General features: G+C 40.1%; 1 protein-coding gene across 3 annotated transcripts; it reads right to left on the bottom strand.

Annotated features, from left to right (window-relative positions):
* Positions 1-867: 867 nt before the first annotated feature.
* Positions 868-7186, bottom strand: etf1a (eukaryotic translation termination factor 1a). 3 transcript variants are annotated; one of them, XM_030104261.1, is made up of 11 exons: positions 7038-7186; positions 6547-6657; positions 5211-5386; positions 4799-4938; positions 4508-4646; positions 4187-4377; positions 3280-3409; positions 3008-3181; positions 2828-2892; positions 2584-2731; positions 868-1610 (listed from the first exon to the last, which is right to left on the bottom strand). In XM_030104261.1, the coding sequence occupies exons 2-11, from the start codon at positions 6630-6632 to the stop codon at positions 1528-1530; spliced, it is 1332 nt and encodes a 443-aa protein (XP_029960121.1). In that variant the 5' UTR covers positions 6633-6657; positions 7038-7186; the 3' UTR covers positions 868-1527. The 3 variants fall into 3 exon arrangements, with proteins under 3 accessions (XP_029960121.1, XP_029960128.1, XP_029960138.1); XM_030104268.1 differs by having other exon boundaries at positions 7042-7172; XM_030104278.1 differs by lacking the exon at positions 7038-7186 and adding an exon at positions 6779-6956.
* Positions 7187-15774: the final 8588 nt, after the last annotated feature.

Below are 15774 nucleotides of genomic sequence, written 5' to 3'. Positions count from 1 at the left end.
GTGACATGATAGTCGCACAGCTGCTACAGACGAGCTCCAATAATCATTAAATGACTGCAGAATAAAACCAGGCTCTACTTGAACATTGACCATTTAGATAAACCTGTTCATTGTATAATTCTGTCAAGTAATCCAGGTAGTGCAGCAAACCGTGTTCTCAGACACCTCAGTTAACACCATCCTTTACCTTATTTCACCTCTGTTGCCGAGTTCCCAGAGAATCCCAGAGGCTTTCAGAACTGAATTTTTGACCAGCCTTTCCTCAAATATTTCTCCCCCGACACTATTACACCATCTGGACATGACTACTTAGTGTTTTTATGCTGTCATGAACAGGATGTTTGTTATCCTCCAAAGCACTTTGTGTCCGACTGATTCATTGTTGTCCTTATATGACATGGATGATTTAAGGAGGAAAAGGATGTTCTCTTGAAAAAAAAAATATATATATAAGGAAAGCCTATTCTTTTTTTCTATTAGAAATTCTAACCATGCCCTTTTTTTTTTTTTGTTCTGGCTTATTTACATTAAATATGGGCTCTGAATAGAAATATCTGAAATTTCCAAAAGCAATCAAATATCTTAGGCAAGAACTTTGGACTGAATTTCCCTAAGATCACTTATCTGAACATGCCATCACATTTCCAATTCAAAATAAATATTAATGAAGTAATTAAATAACTTCCAAGTTGGACACAAACTGGCAGGTCTTATCCAATTAGGATCAGAGAATCCAGTTGAAATAATATGCATTTAACTCAAAAGGACAATGTCATCTTATTTAGATGCATGCAGAAGAACTGGCCATTTGGTAATTTGTCAAAACAACACGCAGCATTGACAACACAGCAGATGAGAAGGTAGCAATGGTTTTCAGCAGTTCAAATTTAATACTTTGTCCCCCTTTCTCTACAGAAACCCAGGTAAAAAAAATCCCCCACTCTCATAAAATACAACAGCAGCAGTTACCAGTAAAAAAATGAAATGCAAAAAAAGAGAGAGAGAAAGCATAGAAGGGAAAGAGAGAGGGTAGGGACATGATGAGGCCAGAAAGGAAAATATATTTTCTATAATGGGGAGAGTGAGTCCATAGTTCATCTTCAGACCAGGTTAGGGGCAGCGAGGATTCTGGGAACTTGCTGTTGTGTTCATTCATAATGGAGGGGAGGAGGGGGAAAAAAAAAAGAAAAAAGAAAAAAAAAAAAGAACAAAAATGAGTCAAGTCCAATCCAGCTAGGGGAAGGAACCAGCACTCTAAGGCAGGGATTTATTCAGGAAGGGCTTTCTCCCTCTCTGGATGAAAGAAAATCTCACTCCTCTTCAGCCTGTGTGATGCATTTTGTCGTGTGTACAGATGTATGTGCAAGTCTGTGTATGCAACAGGTAAATTGAAAGGTGTGTCTGTCATATATATGGTCAACACAGTTGCACCTCTCACTTGCTGCAAGAGAGGTGGCTTTTTTTCTTTCCTCATTTCTTCATTCATTCCTTGATTTTTTTTTTCTCCCAATATCAGTCCAAGACTACCTAGTAGTCATCCAAATCAAAGAACTCATCGTCCTCTCCTTGGTACTCCATGCCCTGGAAATCCACCCTGTACCGCAAGATACCTGAGGAATAGAGAAAAATTCAGCAATGGTATTTGATAGCTGGATAAATTAGGTCATACGTAAATATATATAGTTACATACAGTATGAATATTAAGACGTAACTGGACAAACCAATGTCTACTGTGTCTTTACTATATTTTATAGTAATAGTCTATATAGTATAGTCTATTCTATATTTTACACTTACTAAACTGATTGCTAAAACCAGGATTAAGCCCAACACTGCAAAGTGAGTACCTCCTTTCTTATCTATGAGTGGATGTGAGACTTTGAAGCACTGAAGCATTATGTGGAAGGGTGTGACAGTGTTCTGGACGGTCCAAGTATTGTGAGGACTGTAGATTCCAAAACACCTGACAATACAAGTGAGTGGCAAAAAATCCATTGTTTGGCAACAAACTGAAGATAAATGACTTTTGATGCTGTGAAACAAAATGCATAATTGAAAATGTTAGTGTTTGAATAAACCCATACTGAAAAACAACTTTGTAAATCACCAAATCAACTCTATACCAGCAAAGGAGCTAATTGATATGCACTGCCATTACAGGGAAAATGAATACTGGTTGAACAAACCTCATTTGCCACATTTCTTATGTTGTGCAAGTTTCTTACTGAACAACCACATAATCAAGAGGATCACAGGAGCACACGTACCCATTTCCACATTTTGTCTTGAGTTTTTTTTTTCTTTTTTTTCTAACCAGCACATGATGTAAAGACTTCAGTGGTTGGCTGGAGAGTATGTTGTGACAGAAATAATTCAATCGCATTTTGAATTTCAGTATTTACATTTAAACATGTACTGCTTTTCTGTAACTAAATCCACTTTAAAGCTAACAAAGGTGACAGAATATCGTCTTTAGTGATTCAGGGCAGCAGAATGATCAGCACATGCTGAGTTATGTCCAGATTTTCTGAGCAGATTTAACACATTCAGGTCAAACGCAAGCAGTAAATAAAACTCCTCACCACCAATGCCCCCAAAGCCCTTGACAAACTGGGATCCTTCCTGGCTTTTGTCTGTTACTATCTCCAGCGTGGCTCCAAATTTTTTGTAGTTGTTAGCAAACCACTCCAGTAGCGGCATGCTCTCAATCAGCTCATGCTCCTGCCCCGTCTAAAAGAAAACATAAAATTAGTCAACATGGAATTACGGGATATGAATAGGACTTTACCAACAAAGATGTGTCCCCCCCCACCCCGGAGTACTTGCCTCTTTGTCTGTGAAGTGAGACTTGTCTTTCTCCTGCTCGGGTGTTAGGTACAAAGTCTTCTCATCTAAGAATCAAAGAAAAAACTTTCAAAATCAAGTTCTCCCCCTTAAAAAAAAAAAAAAAAAAGGTATGTCTGCCTTGTGTCTCTGTGGCAGATGTGCCACATGTAGCTAGTATACCATTCTCCGCTCCGTTGCTCTCGGCCCCATGTACACGTAGAATGTAACGCATAGTGTCCAAGTTCTCGTAGACTATGAGGATCTCCACCGCTCCCATTTCCAAGGCTTTGAGTGTGTCCTCAACACCAAAGCAGTACTTTCCTGTATCCTGACTGATCTCATCAAAGTATCTCCCTGCAGTATCAAACACAAAATGTTCAGGGAAAATTTCTACCAAGAAAGAAAGAAAAAAAGATTTTGCTAATATCTCAGCACTGATTAGGACGACTCACCTATGAGCTTCTTCTCCTGGATGAACTTGACATTTGAGAGAACCTCTGCAGAGAGTTCGATGGCCTGGTTGAAACCGTTCTCCCCTCCATATGAGATGTCTACCAGCTTCAAAACCTTGGCTTGTAACCTCTGTGAATTAGACCAAAAACTTAAATTAATAAACCTTCCGACAAGCAGAAAGGGTATGATGTTCTTGGGAGGTTTCAATGCACAAGTCCCATTTTCCAGAAGAACGATAAATGAATCATGGAAATTTCACCAAAGTTACAGGTCAAGGGACCACAGTGCTGATAAGTCAGTACTGATTCCAACAATACACTATGGGTACTTTCATTGTGCCTAAAGAGTAACACCTTTAAAGTACGCCTTCAAAATTGCTCTGTTAATGTTTATGCAACTTTTGTTTATCTCAGCAATTCAAGATTGTCTTCATGAGGAAAGTTAATGTTGAGGTCTATGAACTTTGGAATAATTGCAGTTAGGGTGAAATGGGTACTGCCCATTATATTAAGGCATATACAATAACCACAGGTACAAAAGCTAAATTAATAAACCAAGAGTCCTGTGATAGCTGATTTATGTTATCCAAGACGAGAAAATTTGCACAACAGACCTTTAACAAAGTAAAATCTGTAATGCATTAACTTACATTCAAACTATGAATTGTAAGTATGCAATCTGTTTAATATAACTTAATATTGTAGTGTGATGTCACAATAAATGCGAGCAGATCAAAAACTGTTATATATTCCTCACAGTATCAACTGTATATATACACACAATGGACTTAAAATCATGCAATTATCTTAACTCTAACCCTTTTTTGGGAAATAAATTCATTTTTGATACAAGGGACAAACTCATGATACAGGATGTAGCTTTGTGGAAGTACCGATCAAGACTTACGGGGTCGAACATGTCGGACTGGCTAAGTTCGGTCTTGAAGTCAGCAGAGCCAGCCAGGACCATTCCAGCCACATTAACTTTGTCGTTGGACACAAAGAGCTGGACTGCTGTTTCAGCTACTTTCCTCACATAGTTATGTCTCTTCTCCATTCTCAGACGAGCAAAACGCAGAGCAGACTGACCTCCTCTACCTGGAGAGTGAAGATGAAAGATAATCTTCAGCTGGTGAAATTAAAACTCAAAATAAATATAAAAACGCCATATCGAATCCCAAGTTATTTGGGTGAAAAGTTTTATAAAGTGAACACTGTGGGTCAGTACCGTGCTTTTTGGGTAAGTCCACAGTGAACTTGTGCAGCACCTCCCTGGTGTTGCCCTGCAGCGTGCCGAACAGTGCGCCACTTCCGTCGATCACAATGAAGCCAAACTTACTGTCATCAGAGAGGAGGGCCGTCAATGCCTGCAGAAGTGTGCGGTGGGGAAAAAAAGGGGGACAATGAGAGTGCTGAAAAGCAATTGTAATTCAGATACTAGAAGAGAACTTAACACAAATATTTTGTTTCTACAATAAAACACTGTTTGATCACCCAAAAACAAAGCGATGGCTCTCACCTCAGTGTGGAACTTGTTGTCACAGAGGTACAGGGAGGTGTTGATTGGCTTAAAAGGCTCAAAGTCGATATTGACTTTCTTTTCTTTGCCTTCCTCTGTGACAATGGTGCCACAATATACAACCAAACCATTGGGTGGCACTGACAAGAAAAAAAAAAACCAGGAGGGAAAACAATTAGACAAATAATCTTCTGTAAAGATACATAAAGAACATACTGTTTGTCAAGAACAAGCTTGAGACAGAGCTTAGAGCAATATTCAGAGATAAGCTGTGGTACAGCATTGTGAAGATCACAACAGCCTCTGGCCAAACGTACCATTTCAAAAAAAATAAACAAAATAAAATAAGTAATAATAATAATACAATGTTTGTTTAAAATACAATGAAAAATGGTTTACTTGAAACACATACCTTTATTGTAGAGTTTTAGTCTTTGCTGTACAGAAGTGATGGCCCCGAGCACAGAAAGTCTGTTGACTCGACTCTTAATGTTGGAAGCAGTGCCGAACTCATCAGCCAACATCTTGGCCACTCTGGAAATCTGGTCCTTTGGAGGGATGATCAGGGAGATCATGCTGGTGCCATTACTGAAGGAAGAAAGAACAGGGATTTTATTGCTTGCAAAGATAGTTACATACAGACAATAACACTGATGTCCTAGGTAAATGGGTCCCATTTTATTCAAATTTAACTTTGTAAGTTGAGACTTCCAGAGCAAGGTCTTCAACACTGGGGGGCAAATGGAGTGAGCTTTCAGTTACAGTACACAATCTCTGCCCTTGAGAGCAAGGACTGAGTATCTGTTCAATTACACTATTGTTTCCATTCACGATCGCTTACAAAGACAAAGCAAACCAGCACAGCCTGACTCAGTGTGCGCATACACCTCTCCATAGGCAGGTAACAGCCGCTGGATGAATGTAGGGCAAATAGTCAACCGTGTGACATGGCAGGCGGTGTAGCTCAGGACAGCACATTCTGCGCAACACAAGTGGGCAAAGCTGTCGCAGAGCAAGTTACTAAGCTAAAATAGCAGTACCGATAGTTCACATGCTGTGTTTGACAATTCACCAGGCTTACAACAACCCTGCTGGCAGACATCGTATCGGGAATATTTTCCACCCAATATTAGGAAACAGCAAGCTTTAGCTTAGCGCTAGGTTGCCATAAGGGGACTAACTTTACGAATTGTTGGGAGAAATAAAACACATTATGCTCATCAATGCGCAAGTACATTGTCATGTTCGCATCAATACCAGTTAAGGTTTGTCTCTACCGCAACACGTGAAAGCCTGACTGTCGGCTAACCGGCCTACCTTTCTCATCAACGTGCTTTTTTTTGTAAGACACCCATAGCGGCCTCTCTCCAAAAGATGACGTACGGTTAGCGGCGAGGCTAGCATCCCCGCCACAAGCTTTAAACCATATGTGAGCTCGGAGATCTAAACCTCCACACTGTCAGCCATGAGACGAACGTGGTCACGATAACATTATCACTTCTCTCCAATAACCCAGGCATTGTCTAACGAGTGAGGAAATGAAACACGACAGCAGCAGATTCTTAGCATTTAGCTAGCCAGGGTAAGCTAAGTTAGCTATGCTAAGCTAACCACTCCCAAACTCGGCCCCGGTTAACCAAGCTCCAGCTGTTGCAGGGGTCCACGTTCATACAGTCAACAAAAAAACAGAGACTCGACACAGTTAGACCGGTCTTGGTGTGAACAAGGAAGTTTCACGGATTACTTACCCACGGGCAGCTTCCAAACTTTTGATAAGCTTCTTGATTTTCCATATCTCCACGTTCCTGTCCGCCGCGCTGGGGTCGTCCGCCATCTTTCTGCTGTAATCGCTTCAGCACCTGAAAATATGCGAAAAAGAGCAACTAAACAAATGTGGCGAACTGGCCACTGAAAACATTAACAAACATCTATGGCCTCAAACGGCTGACATAATTTAATCTAACTATCCAGACTGGGTACCTCTCCAAACTAGTGGCGCGGTGACCGTTAAGGCACCTAGCTAATGCAGGCAGCGGGACTGACCGGGGAGGAGGGAGTCTAGACGGGCCGCCTTTCTCAGTACAGAGCGCGGAGTGCAACAGGCCTACAGACTACCAGGCCCTAGCGTCCACCCTGTTCTTATCTAATACGACCTACTTTGCCAGAGTTCCGCTGGAAACCATCTGTCCGTTACACAGACGATCTGGTGCGAGCGAAACAACCACAGCCGGTACTTTACCTGCCTCGGACAACGCCGCTCCGCTCCGCTCTCAGTCAGCTGCGCTACGTCGAGTCGGTGGTCCGAGGAATGACGTTGCTCTCCCGACCGGTGTCTCTCTCCTCCACACGCTGCGCGTGGTGCTATGGACGGGGGCTCACATGCGGGAGGTGGTTACAACGGTGGCGTTCACTTCCTGGAAACCACATAGAAACCAATCACAAATCTCCATTGATTTGTCAGTCATAAATTTCTAATAAACGATTGGATGCAATGCAGAATCATCTTCCACATAGGGTGGGCTTCCGTTCCTGTGAATTCTGGAATTTGTAGTTAAAGTCACGTGACTACAAGATTCATGTTGTACAAACCATAGACTGTATGTAAAAGAGATACAAAAATGTTTAAAAAAGGCATCCAAACTGTATTGTGTGTCCAAATCCCGACTCTCCATTATCCTGAAGGAGGACCTCTCATATTTGTAGAACAGACCTAACTCAAATATACACATATTAGACACCATCCGTTTTTGGTTGGGGTGGGGAGGGGCATGCAAACTTCACACACCTAAGCTGAGCCTCAGACTAGGGGCAGGTGTACTACACACTACACCACTATGCTGCCCTACAATATACCCACAGTTTAAAAAAAAATAAAAATTACTTGTTTGAGCTATGAATGCTTTTAGTACTGTGAAGATGTTTCTTGTCTGCAGGTACTTTGTGATGCAAACATATATACTGTCCCATTTATCACTGTTGTGCTGTTCTGTTATGTGTCGACTCAACCACCACAATGTCCGGTTGGTTAGTCAGCAGCATAAAGTCAATGGTCAGCAGCTGTTTGTCAGTCTGGAAGCTTAAGTCCCTCAGGATCTTAGCCCTGTTGTTCCCAAACACCTCTAGGGGGATGTCCCACTGGGATGTGGTTACATCAAATCCATACTCGGAACAGATGTTTCTGTACACTATCCCAACTTCTTGATTGTGTTTCTCCATGCACATTGGATCCTTCTTGCATCTTACACCCTGCTCCTATGTGTTGGACCATCACTGAGACGCCTTTGCGCAGCCTGCCCATTCTCTCTGATCCACCATGGTAGACCTTTATTGTTCTGCTATGATTAGTGCCTCTGTATTGTCTGTCAGTCCAGCATTTTCCAGCCATTGGTGGGTCTCCTTAATATCAGCAACTTGATGATGGTGAAATGTTCCAAGTTAGCGTTCATCTCGAGGTGTTACCTGCTCCTTCTCTGTGTCATTATTTTTCAGCTGCTTGAGGCATTCACTTACGGTAACTCATATCCTTTTGAGGCAATCTGAATGATTGGATGTTGGATTTGGGATTTCTCATCTTGGACATCTTAAGCCTCCATGTGTTTAATTAATGGACAGTCTCAGGATGCTGGACTACGTGGCTTCTACTTCCTCTTTGGTGCGCTTATGATCCCAGCTGGGTTTCTGGTGACTGGCAATGTGTTACATTACAGATATCTGGTTATGGTTAATTTTTTGCAGTCTCTTCATGGTTTCCATTAGCTTGTGTAAGCCAAAGGTACCTAAAGTTATCTATATATCCACTAAGTTGCTCCCTGGTAGATCAAGCCCTTCAGTTCTGATCACCCTGCTTCTCTTTCATATCCTCTGGTCACACTTGTCTAACCTGAATGACATGCCTATGTCAGTGCTGTAGTTCCTGGTGGTTTGGATGAGTTAGTTACTTTCTTACTGCCCATATGTTCTTTTATTCAAGTCTATCAACGAGAGGTATTTACTCCACGGAATATTCAGATATGTGGAAATTCTAAAATGCTTACCTAAAGTGCATATAAAAATGTTCCATTTCAAAATATAAATTTCCACTGAAAATATAATTGATAAAAATCTGAGCCTTTTCACATTTACAAATTATTTCAATTTAGATTGAACAGTGCAGCTCTCTTTGTCTACTTATTTGGGAGGTTCATCAAGTGACCCCTTTTATTTCTGCTGCCCTCAGTTTCAATAATGTTTTTTTGTTGTCAATTAAGTCTTTATTGAATTTCCTTTTGCAACCAACAACACAAAAATAAGAAACAAAATACATACAAGTAAAAATAAAAAAAACAATCAAACGTAGCAATATAGAACAATCAGGGGATTTTAATGATAGCAGACTCCTGTTTCACAATGAATGACCTAAAATATATCCATGTTTTGTTAGATTTATCCTGGATATTCTGAATTTTGGAAATGAGTAGGCAGCAGTCTCAATCATCAGTTTAACCTATTCTTTGATTTTGGGTCTTTGAAGTCTCTTCCAAACTCGCAGGGCTGATCTGGCTGCCACTACAAATGCAGCCACCAAAAAAATATGCATCTGTTATATAAATGCAGGAGACATGATGATTTGCCAACAATCAGGCACAACTGAGGTGTTACTGGGACAGACAAACCTATCCATCTTTTTAAATTCTTTATGACCCCAGTCCAAAATGGACATTACCTAAGGTATGCATTGGAATCCATTCCACATTTCCAACAAGTGTCACTTTGTAACAGTTTAATTTTGAATACCTTTGATGGTGTAGTTTCAATAACATTGATAAAAATGCTCTAAACTCACAACCTGCACAAACTTTACTTTGCTTCATGTTAGTTATTTTTAGCTGAATGTTGACCTTCCTTTCTCAATGGAAAACATTGAGAATAATTTTCATTAGTAAGCCTACCTGGTTACTTGGTTACTGGTTACTAATTTGATGAAGTGGCGTGCAAGGTGGATGAATGGATAGGATCAGCCTGACAGGGGATTTGCTTGTTAAAATTTGAGAATATGAATCCCCACAACCATTGCACCTGCCACACAGGCTGCAAGAGATTATTTCATAATTGTGTTTTACCTTAATAAAATTTATGGTCCATTCAGTTCTTTAATGTGTGTTTTAATATGACAAATATCAGTCAATTAGCTTCTATCATGATTTGTTTCAGGCAGATCAATGGAACTATTGAGCACGTTGGATTTTATTAGGAGCCATATTAATACTGAATATTTCTGAGTCTTGCATTGGACAACAAAGCAGTCCTAGGTTTTTATGTGGTACACAATTTTGAGTGAGATTGGTTTGGGCCATTCCGGACAACAATTAATTGCAAGCTCCTGCAACAAAGTTTTATTAGTTTTGTGTGTGTGTGTGTGTGTGTGTGTGTGTGTGTGTGTGTGTGTGTGTGTGTAATCAGGGTATTTGACCTATGACTGGCTAGTATTAAATTTGTGTCTCTACGTGAGAACATGTTTCAACAATATTGAGACAGTAACATCAGCAGCCCTCAACTTTTCATGTTTTTTTTTTTTTTTTTTTTTTGCACATTAAAACCCATCCTGAAATTATTAGCGTGAACACAGACAAAGATTCATTCCCACTGCTCCACACAGCCAATGAAGGAAGCATGGGCAATTGGGTCAGACTGACATGACAAATGCAGTGGAAGCTAAGTTTTTAAGCACAGTTCTACAACAAACCTTAACCTGAAGTCCTCCAGAGTTCCCACTAAATAATCACATGTTACATAACCCACATTTATCTTCCTGGTTGAGGCGTTTAAAGGATAGTTTCTTGGGGTTTCAACCACACTTAATTAAAGGGTTTCCCATTGCCTAAACTAAATATCTAGCCTTAGCTCTGACAAACTGTTAGTGAATGTTGTACTTTGCACTTTTCACCTGCAGGAATCAGAAGCAGGTTAAATGTCAGCTGGACAAAAACCCAGATCCTGTTTTGTAGCCAATGTCTGATAGAATCCATGACAAAACAAGAAATGTGCTTTGAGGTGTGCTGTTCGCTGTGACTACGATGTCAACTATTGACAGGGGTTTCTTGTATTTTTAAATGATTTTTTTCTAGCTGGATATGTACTGTAAATGTAAATAAGCACAAAGAAAATTAAAAAAGAAAAATAAAAGAGAAAAACAAACAAAATTGGAACTGGTTTTTTGATCTTTTTAAGTTTCCATTTATTCTTCCATTACAGCCACATTTATGGATTTTAAACATCAAGAATCAGTTTTCAGTAACAGTTGTTTCTTTAAACCAAGATGTAATCATGTGTTTCAGGATGCAGTGTGGTTGTGTTGTTCAGGTAGATGATGCAATTGCTGATTACTAGTTGAGATATACGGTAGTTATAATTGTGAAATTGTAAGGTTGAACACTGTGTAAGTATAGTGTGGTTGGCTGCAACTTGAACCACTGAACCCACCAGGATTATATTTAATCAAACACTTCTGACTTTGTTAGATTTTTGTGTTTTTCACATCAAAATGCAACAAAACACACCCAAAAGGTCAGGGTAAACAGGGACTGGCCTTTGTTACGCCATCCCAATGTCAAATGGAACTATTTTCAAGATCTGTTTAGCACAATTCTGTGAAATATGGCTAAATATGAACTAAAATCTTCGAGGAATCTGTTATTACTTGAGCGATTGTAAAACAATTTAGAGCATTATTTTATTCTTGAAGCCTAAATAATTTTAGTGAAAATAATATATCAGATGTTTAAAAAAAAATCTATCATCCACCTGTTGACCCAGTGAGCAACAAATAACTTCTCATGCAGACTCCACAAGGAAAAGCCCGTCCAGTATTGAACCTCAACCTTTTCACTGTCCATTCTTCTTCTTCTTCTTCTTCTTCTTCTTCTTCTTCTTCTTCTTCTTCTTCTTCTTCTTCTTCTTACGTGCGTCATCTTCCTTATTGCTCTGTTCAAATGCAAATTTAAAGAATAAATCAAAACGAGATATGAGTTTGGTTTCCTCCAGTGAAAGCATACATACAAATCCAGACCACTAGATGGCAGCATTGGTTAGTCTAAAATAATATGGCTTCCGGATTCTCTGATTGTGCTTGTTGGCTGGTGAAATTCATTGTATCCCTGGAGCTAGTGGGTATCTGTGTTACTCAGTGGGACATTCAGAAGTCAGATTTGTTGTGTGTTTGCATTGCTAATTGTGGCATGCAGTTTGTTAGACATTATTAGGTTGCCATATGGTGGATATCAGTCAGCGTCTTTAGTGAATTGTGACGGTCTCCATCAGAATAAACATCTGTTTGTGCATGAAGCAGCAAGCTCAGGGATGATCCCTGCAGTACAGTCATCTCTGGTGAACTGGGGGATTGGAAGGAGGTGTGGTGGAGTTTCTGACATTATTTGGCACTCACAGTATGGCTACATCATGGGGAAAAGTGATAAAGCAGTTTGCGCAACTGACTGCCTCCAAAATTGTCCAACAGTAGTATCAGTGCCAATTTATCACCATCTGTCGACCATCAGAGCTGTAATGATCTGTCGCTTGGAAATGGATGGCGCTTGCTGTGCTGTGAATGGGAGCAGTCCTGGCTGGGGATGCTGTTCCTTATTTCACCTGGTCCTCATTCAGGAGCTTTGCGAAGAGCAGATAAAGGTGAAATGTTGTTGAATCCCCGTAATTCAGCTGAACCGCACAACACTGAGATTTAGCTGATCGTGGACGTGATGAATGCTACCAGCAAAGCTTTTTGACCTTTTTCTCATCTGGACTTGTATGGCTACAATGCATTAGGCATGTTTGTAAAGAGATGCAGGGAGTTTCTCATCAGCTGCACAGTAATCAATATTAATTCCGAACAGAAAAATCAACCAAGTCAAAGATGATGATCTGAATTTGAACTGTTTTGTTTGTAAAAGAGGCAGATTGAATTCATTCACATTTAAACTTCAGAGGATTTTTCTTCTTCCCTCAACTGTTCTTTATTTCTGTACCTATGTATACCATTTTACCCAGATATTTATTGAATGATGCAAACACTTGACATGTTTGGTTGTTTTTTGGGGTGGAGGTAGTGGTTGGTGTCGGCTGGTGATGCTGATATATTATATCAGAATTTTTTTCTGGCCTTGAATGAATGATGTATGTAAATCACATCTTTGTAGTTGGATTACACATAAAGGAGACCTTAAATGGGATTTCATTTGGATTAGCTTTGTGTTTGGCTTCTTGCCCAAGGACATTTTGACACATGAAAAGTGTTTTTGGAAAATGACCCACTGAATTAGCTGTGGTTTGCCACAGTTACCTAATCTGATAGATAAAACAAAAACAAAAAAAAAAAACCCTTCAGCAACCATTCTGAGAATAAAAAATGTTTGTGACGTATGCAAGCTTAAAATTTATCCCGGCGGTGACCCAAAACAGATGCAACCAGGTTCACTGGGGCTCTGTTCCCCATCTGTGGCCATCTGCTTAGGTTGAAGGGAGAAGGAGAAGAGTAAAGGTGGGAGGAGACACTCTCGCGGGTCCTCAAGGACACAGTCTTCCCATCTTTAAAAGATGAGGGTGGGGTACAAAGACAGTGAGAGTGAGGATGTGTCCAATCAGACACTTGCCTGAAAAGGCAGCTGATTACATAACCAGAGACGACTGAAACTTCTTGAAACAGAACACAACAAATCAAAAGTCTGTCACCTGTTTCTGTAACTTTCATAATCTCACTGTAACTAATATGCGAAATCCTGGTCCTGCTCCAGTTGAGTCATTCGCTCCTCACTGTGTGCAGTGCAGCTCACAACACAGAAACATTTGAACTCCTCAGGGGGAATTAAGCAGCACTTACTCTCTGCTGACTAGCTAATCTGTGACTCAGTTTGTGTGTCTGTCAGACTCTCTTCCTCTGTCCTCCCAAGTGAAAGAGAGGATCATAATCGTCAGCACTTCAATAGCTTGCTTATGACTTAAACCAATCTTCTTAGGGGGTGCTGTATGGGTATGAGTACAAATGTTGGTGTCTGGCAGCCATCTGCTGTGTCTCTGAGTTTTTGGTTCGGAGACAAGTGCAAAGATTTGGGATTGTAGTGGAAGGGCTTCTCGAGTGCAAGTATGTTGTTTTCTTCTTGCAAATCTCTGAGTTGACATTCTTGTCACATCCCTGGCTCTCATACTGCTCACCACAGAGGGAGAAGGAGATTTACGGATCTGCGTTCTACTATTAAGTGGATTAATCAGGAATGGAGAGTTGAGGTTGTCATAAATATAAATGAGGTCTTTTGAGGCATAGGGCGAGACATGCTTCATGTCCACACAGTGTCGGCTATTAGGAGTTTATCGGCGCAGTGGATTAAGACCAATAACCTCAATTTAGAGGCCAGGACACACAGTCAATCTTAATGATGCATTGGAAAGGGGTTAAACCCAAAGGTAATATGGACCAGCTGGCCTGCGTACAGCACCGACTGACCCACAGTATAATCCAATTGTCTTTCACGCCTCAGGGAGCGAAGAGTTTTAGAGTGTTTTGCAGTTTAAGTTTGACTTCAAAGACTTAAAAAAACATTTTTTCTTACTCATTCAGTTACTTTAGACCAAAGGATATTAAGGAAAAACAGAATTGCTCAAGCAAACAATGTCTACCTGTCACTGTTGGCCTGTGGGATAGTGCTATGATGCAGTCACATCGAACTGATAAAGTCTGGACGCCGGCAGTCTCTCCCAAAGGAGAGATTACCAGATGCTCCCATCCATCTTATAGCTTTGCACAAGAAAAAAAAAAAAAAAAAAGCTTTGCACGAGCATGATTCTATGTGCTTTTGTTTTGCCAACAATTTCCAGTATATGGAAGGGATGAACATTATTACTTTGTGTATATAAAAATGCACCCAAATGCAATTATTCTGGAACATGTGGTCCATCAGCACCTCTCGCATGCAAAAACTCTTCAGTGACCTGTGTTTTCCCCGCATAAAATAAAAGAAGCATAAAGGAGATTTAGGGTATATTTATTTACTTTTTATAAGATTCAAGATCAATGTACATGATGAAGAGCGCAAATCTATTTATTTTTGGTTTGTCTTTGGACATCATGGAAAATGAGGTCTTAGCTGTCACTTTCCAGGAAAATCTAGTTTTCATCTCAGTGAGTTTGGTCCATATAGTAATCCATGCCATCACTCATGCAGTGCAGCTTTAAACCAGTCTAAAATCATTATATCGGAGGCACCACCATGACAACCTCACAGATAGGCTGATAGAGAGGGAACGATGAGAGGAGGGGATGAAACAGAGGAGAAAGATGGTGGAAAATTGATTTTCTTTGAGCTGCATTAATCAAATAGACTACAGAAAGGGCATTATCAGTTCAATGGATTTAATACGGTGTACTAAATGAAAACAAAGGCGTGTCTGGTGAGGCAAACTTACTTCGAAGGATGATGATGGTCAAAAGTCAGAGCCTTTTGGGTGATTTGTGTTGAAGTATTTTTTTTTCCAAAACTCTCCAAAAATTAATGCCAAACTTTTATTAGAAATTGTGTAAATCTATTTGAGAGAGTCGTACTGTATTTCCTCAGGAATGTGCGTGGGCCTTGACAATTGCGACATATCAACAGATACAGAATTTGAATACAGACCTTCATGAGGCAAAAGCACTGAACACTGTTCTATCAAGTGGCCCGATTCATTATCCCACATTTAAATATACTCTGAATGAAATTCAGCCCGTCAAAGAGAAATGCACACTAAAAGATTTCAGTGACACCTGATTGGATGGAAGGGTTGAGGAAAGTGACGAAAGAGCGGGACTATCGAAGGAAACAAAAGCCTGGGACAGGTAGGAGTGTAAATGTAAAAGAGCGCAGTATTTTATCATCCTTTGGCAATCTCTGTCAGTGTAATTGAAAATTTGAAGGAACTCATTTCATCTTGAGATACAAGAAGGGCATGATGAGCAAAAATATAATTCTGGG

This window comes from Salarias fasciatus, chromosome 2 (genome assembly GCF_902148845.1).
Source record: "Salarias fasciatus chromosome 2, fSalaFa1.1, whole genome shotgun sequence".
In the NCBI taxonomy this organism is placed as follows: domain Eukaryota; kingdom Metazoa; phylum Chordata; class Actinopteri; order Blenniiformes; family Blenniidae; genus Salarias; species Salarias fasciatus.
This window is presented reverse-complemented; position numbering and strand designations above follow the sequence as displayed.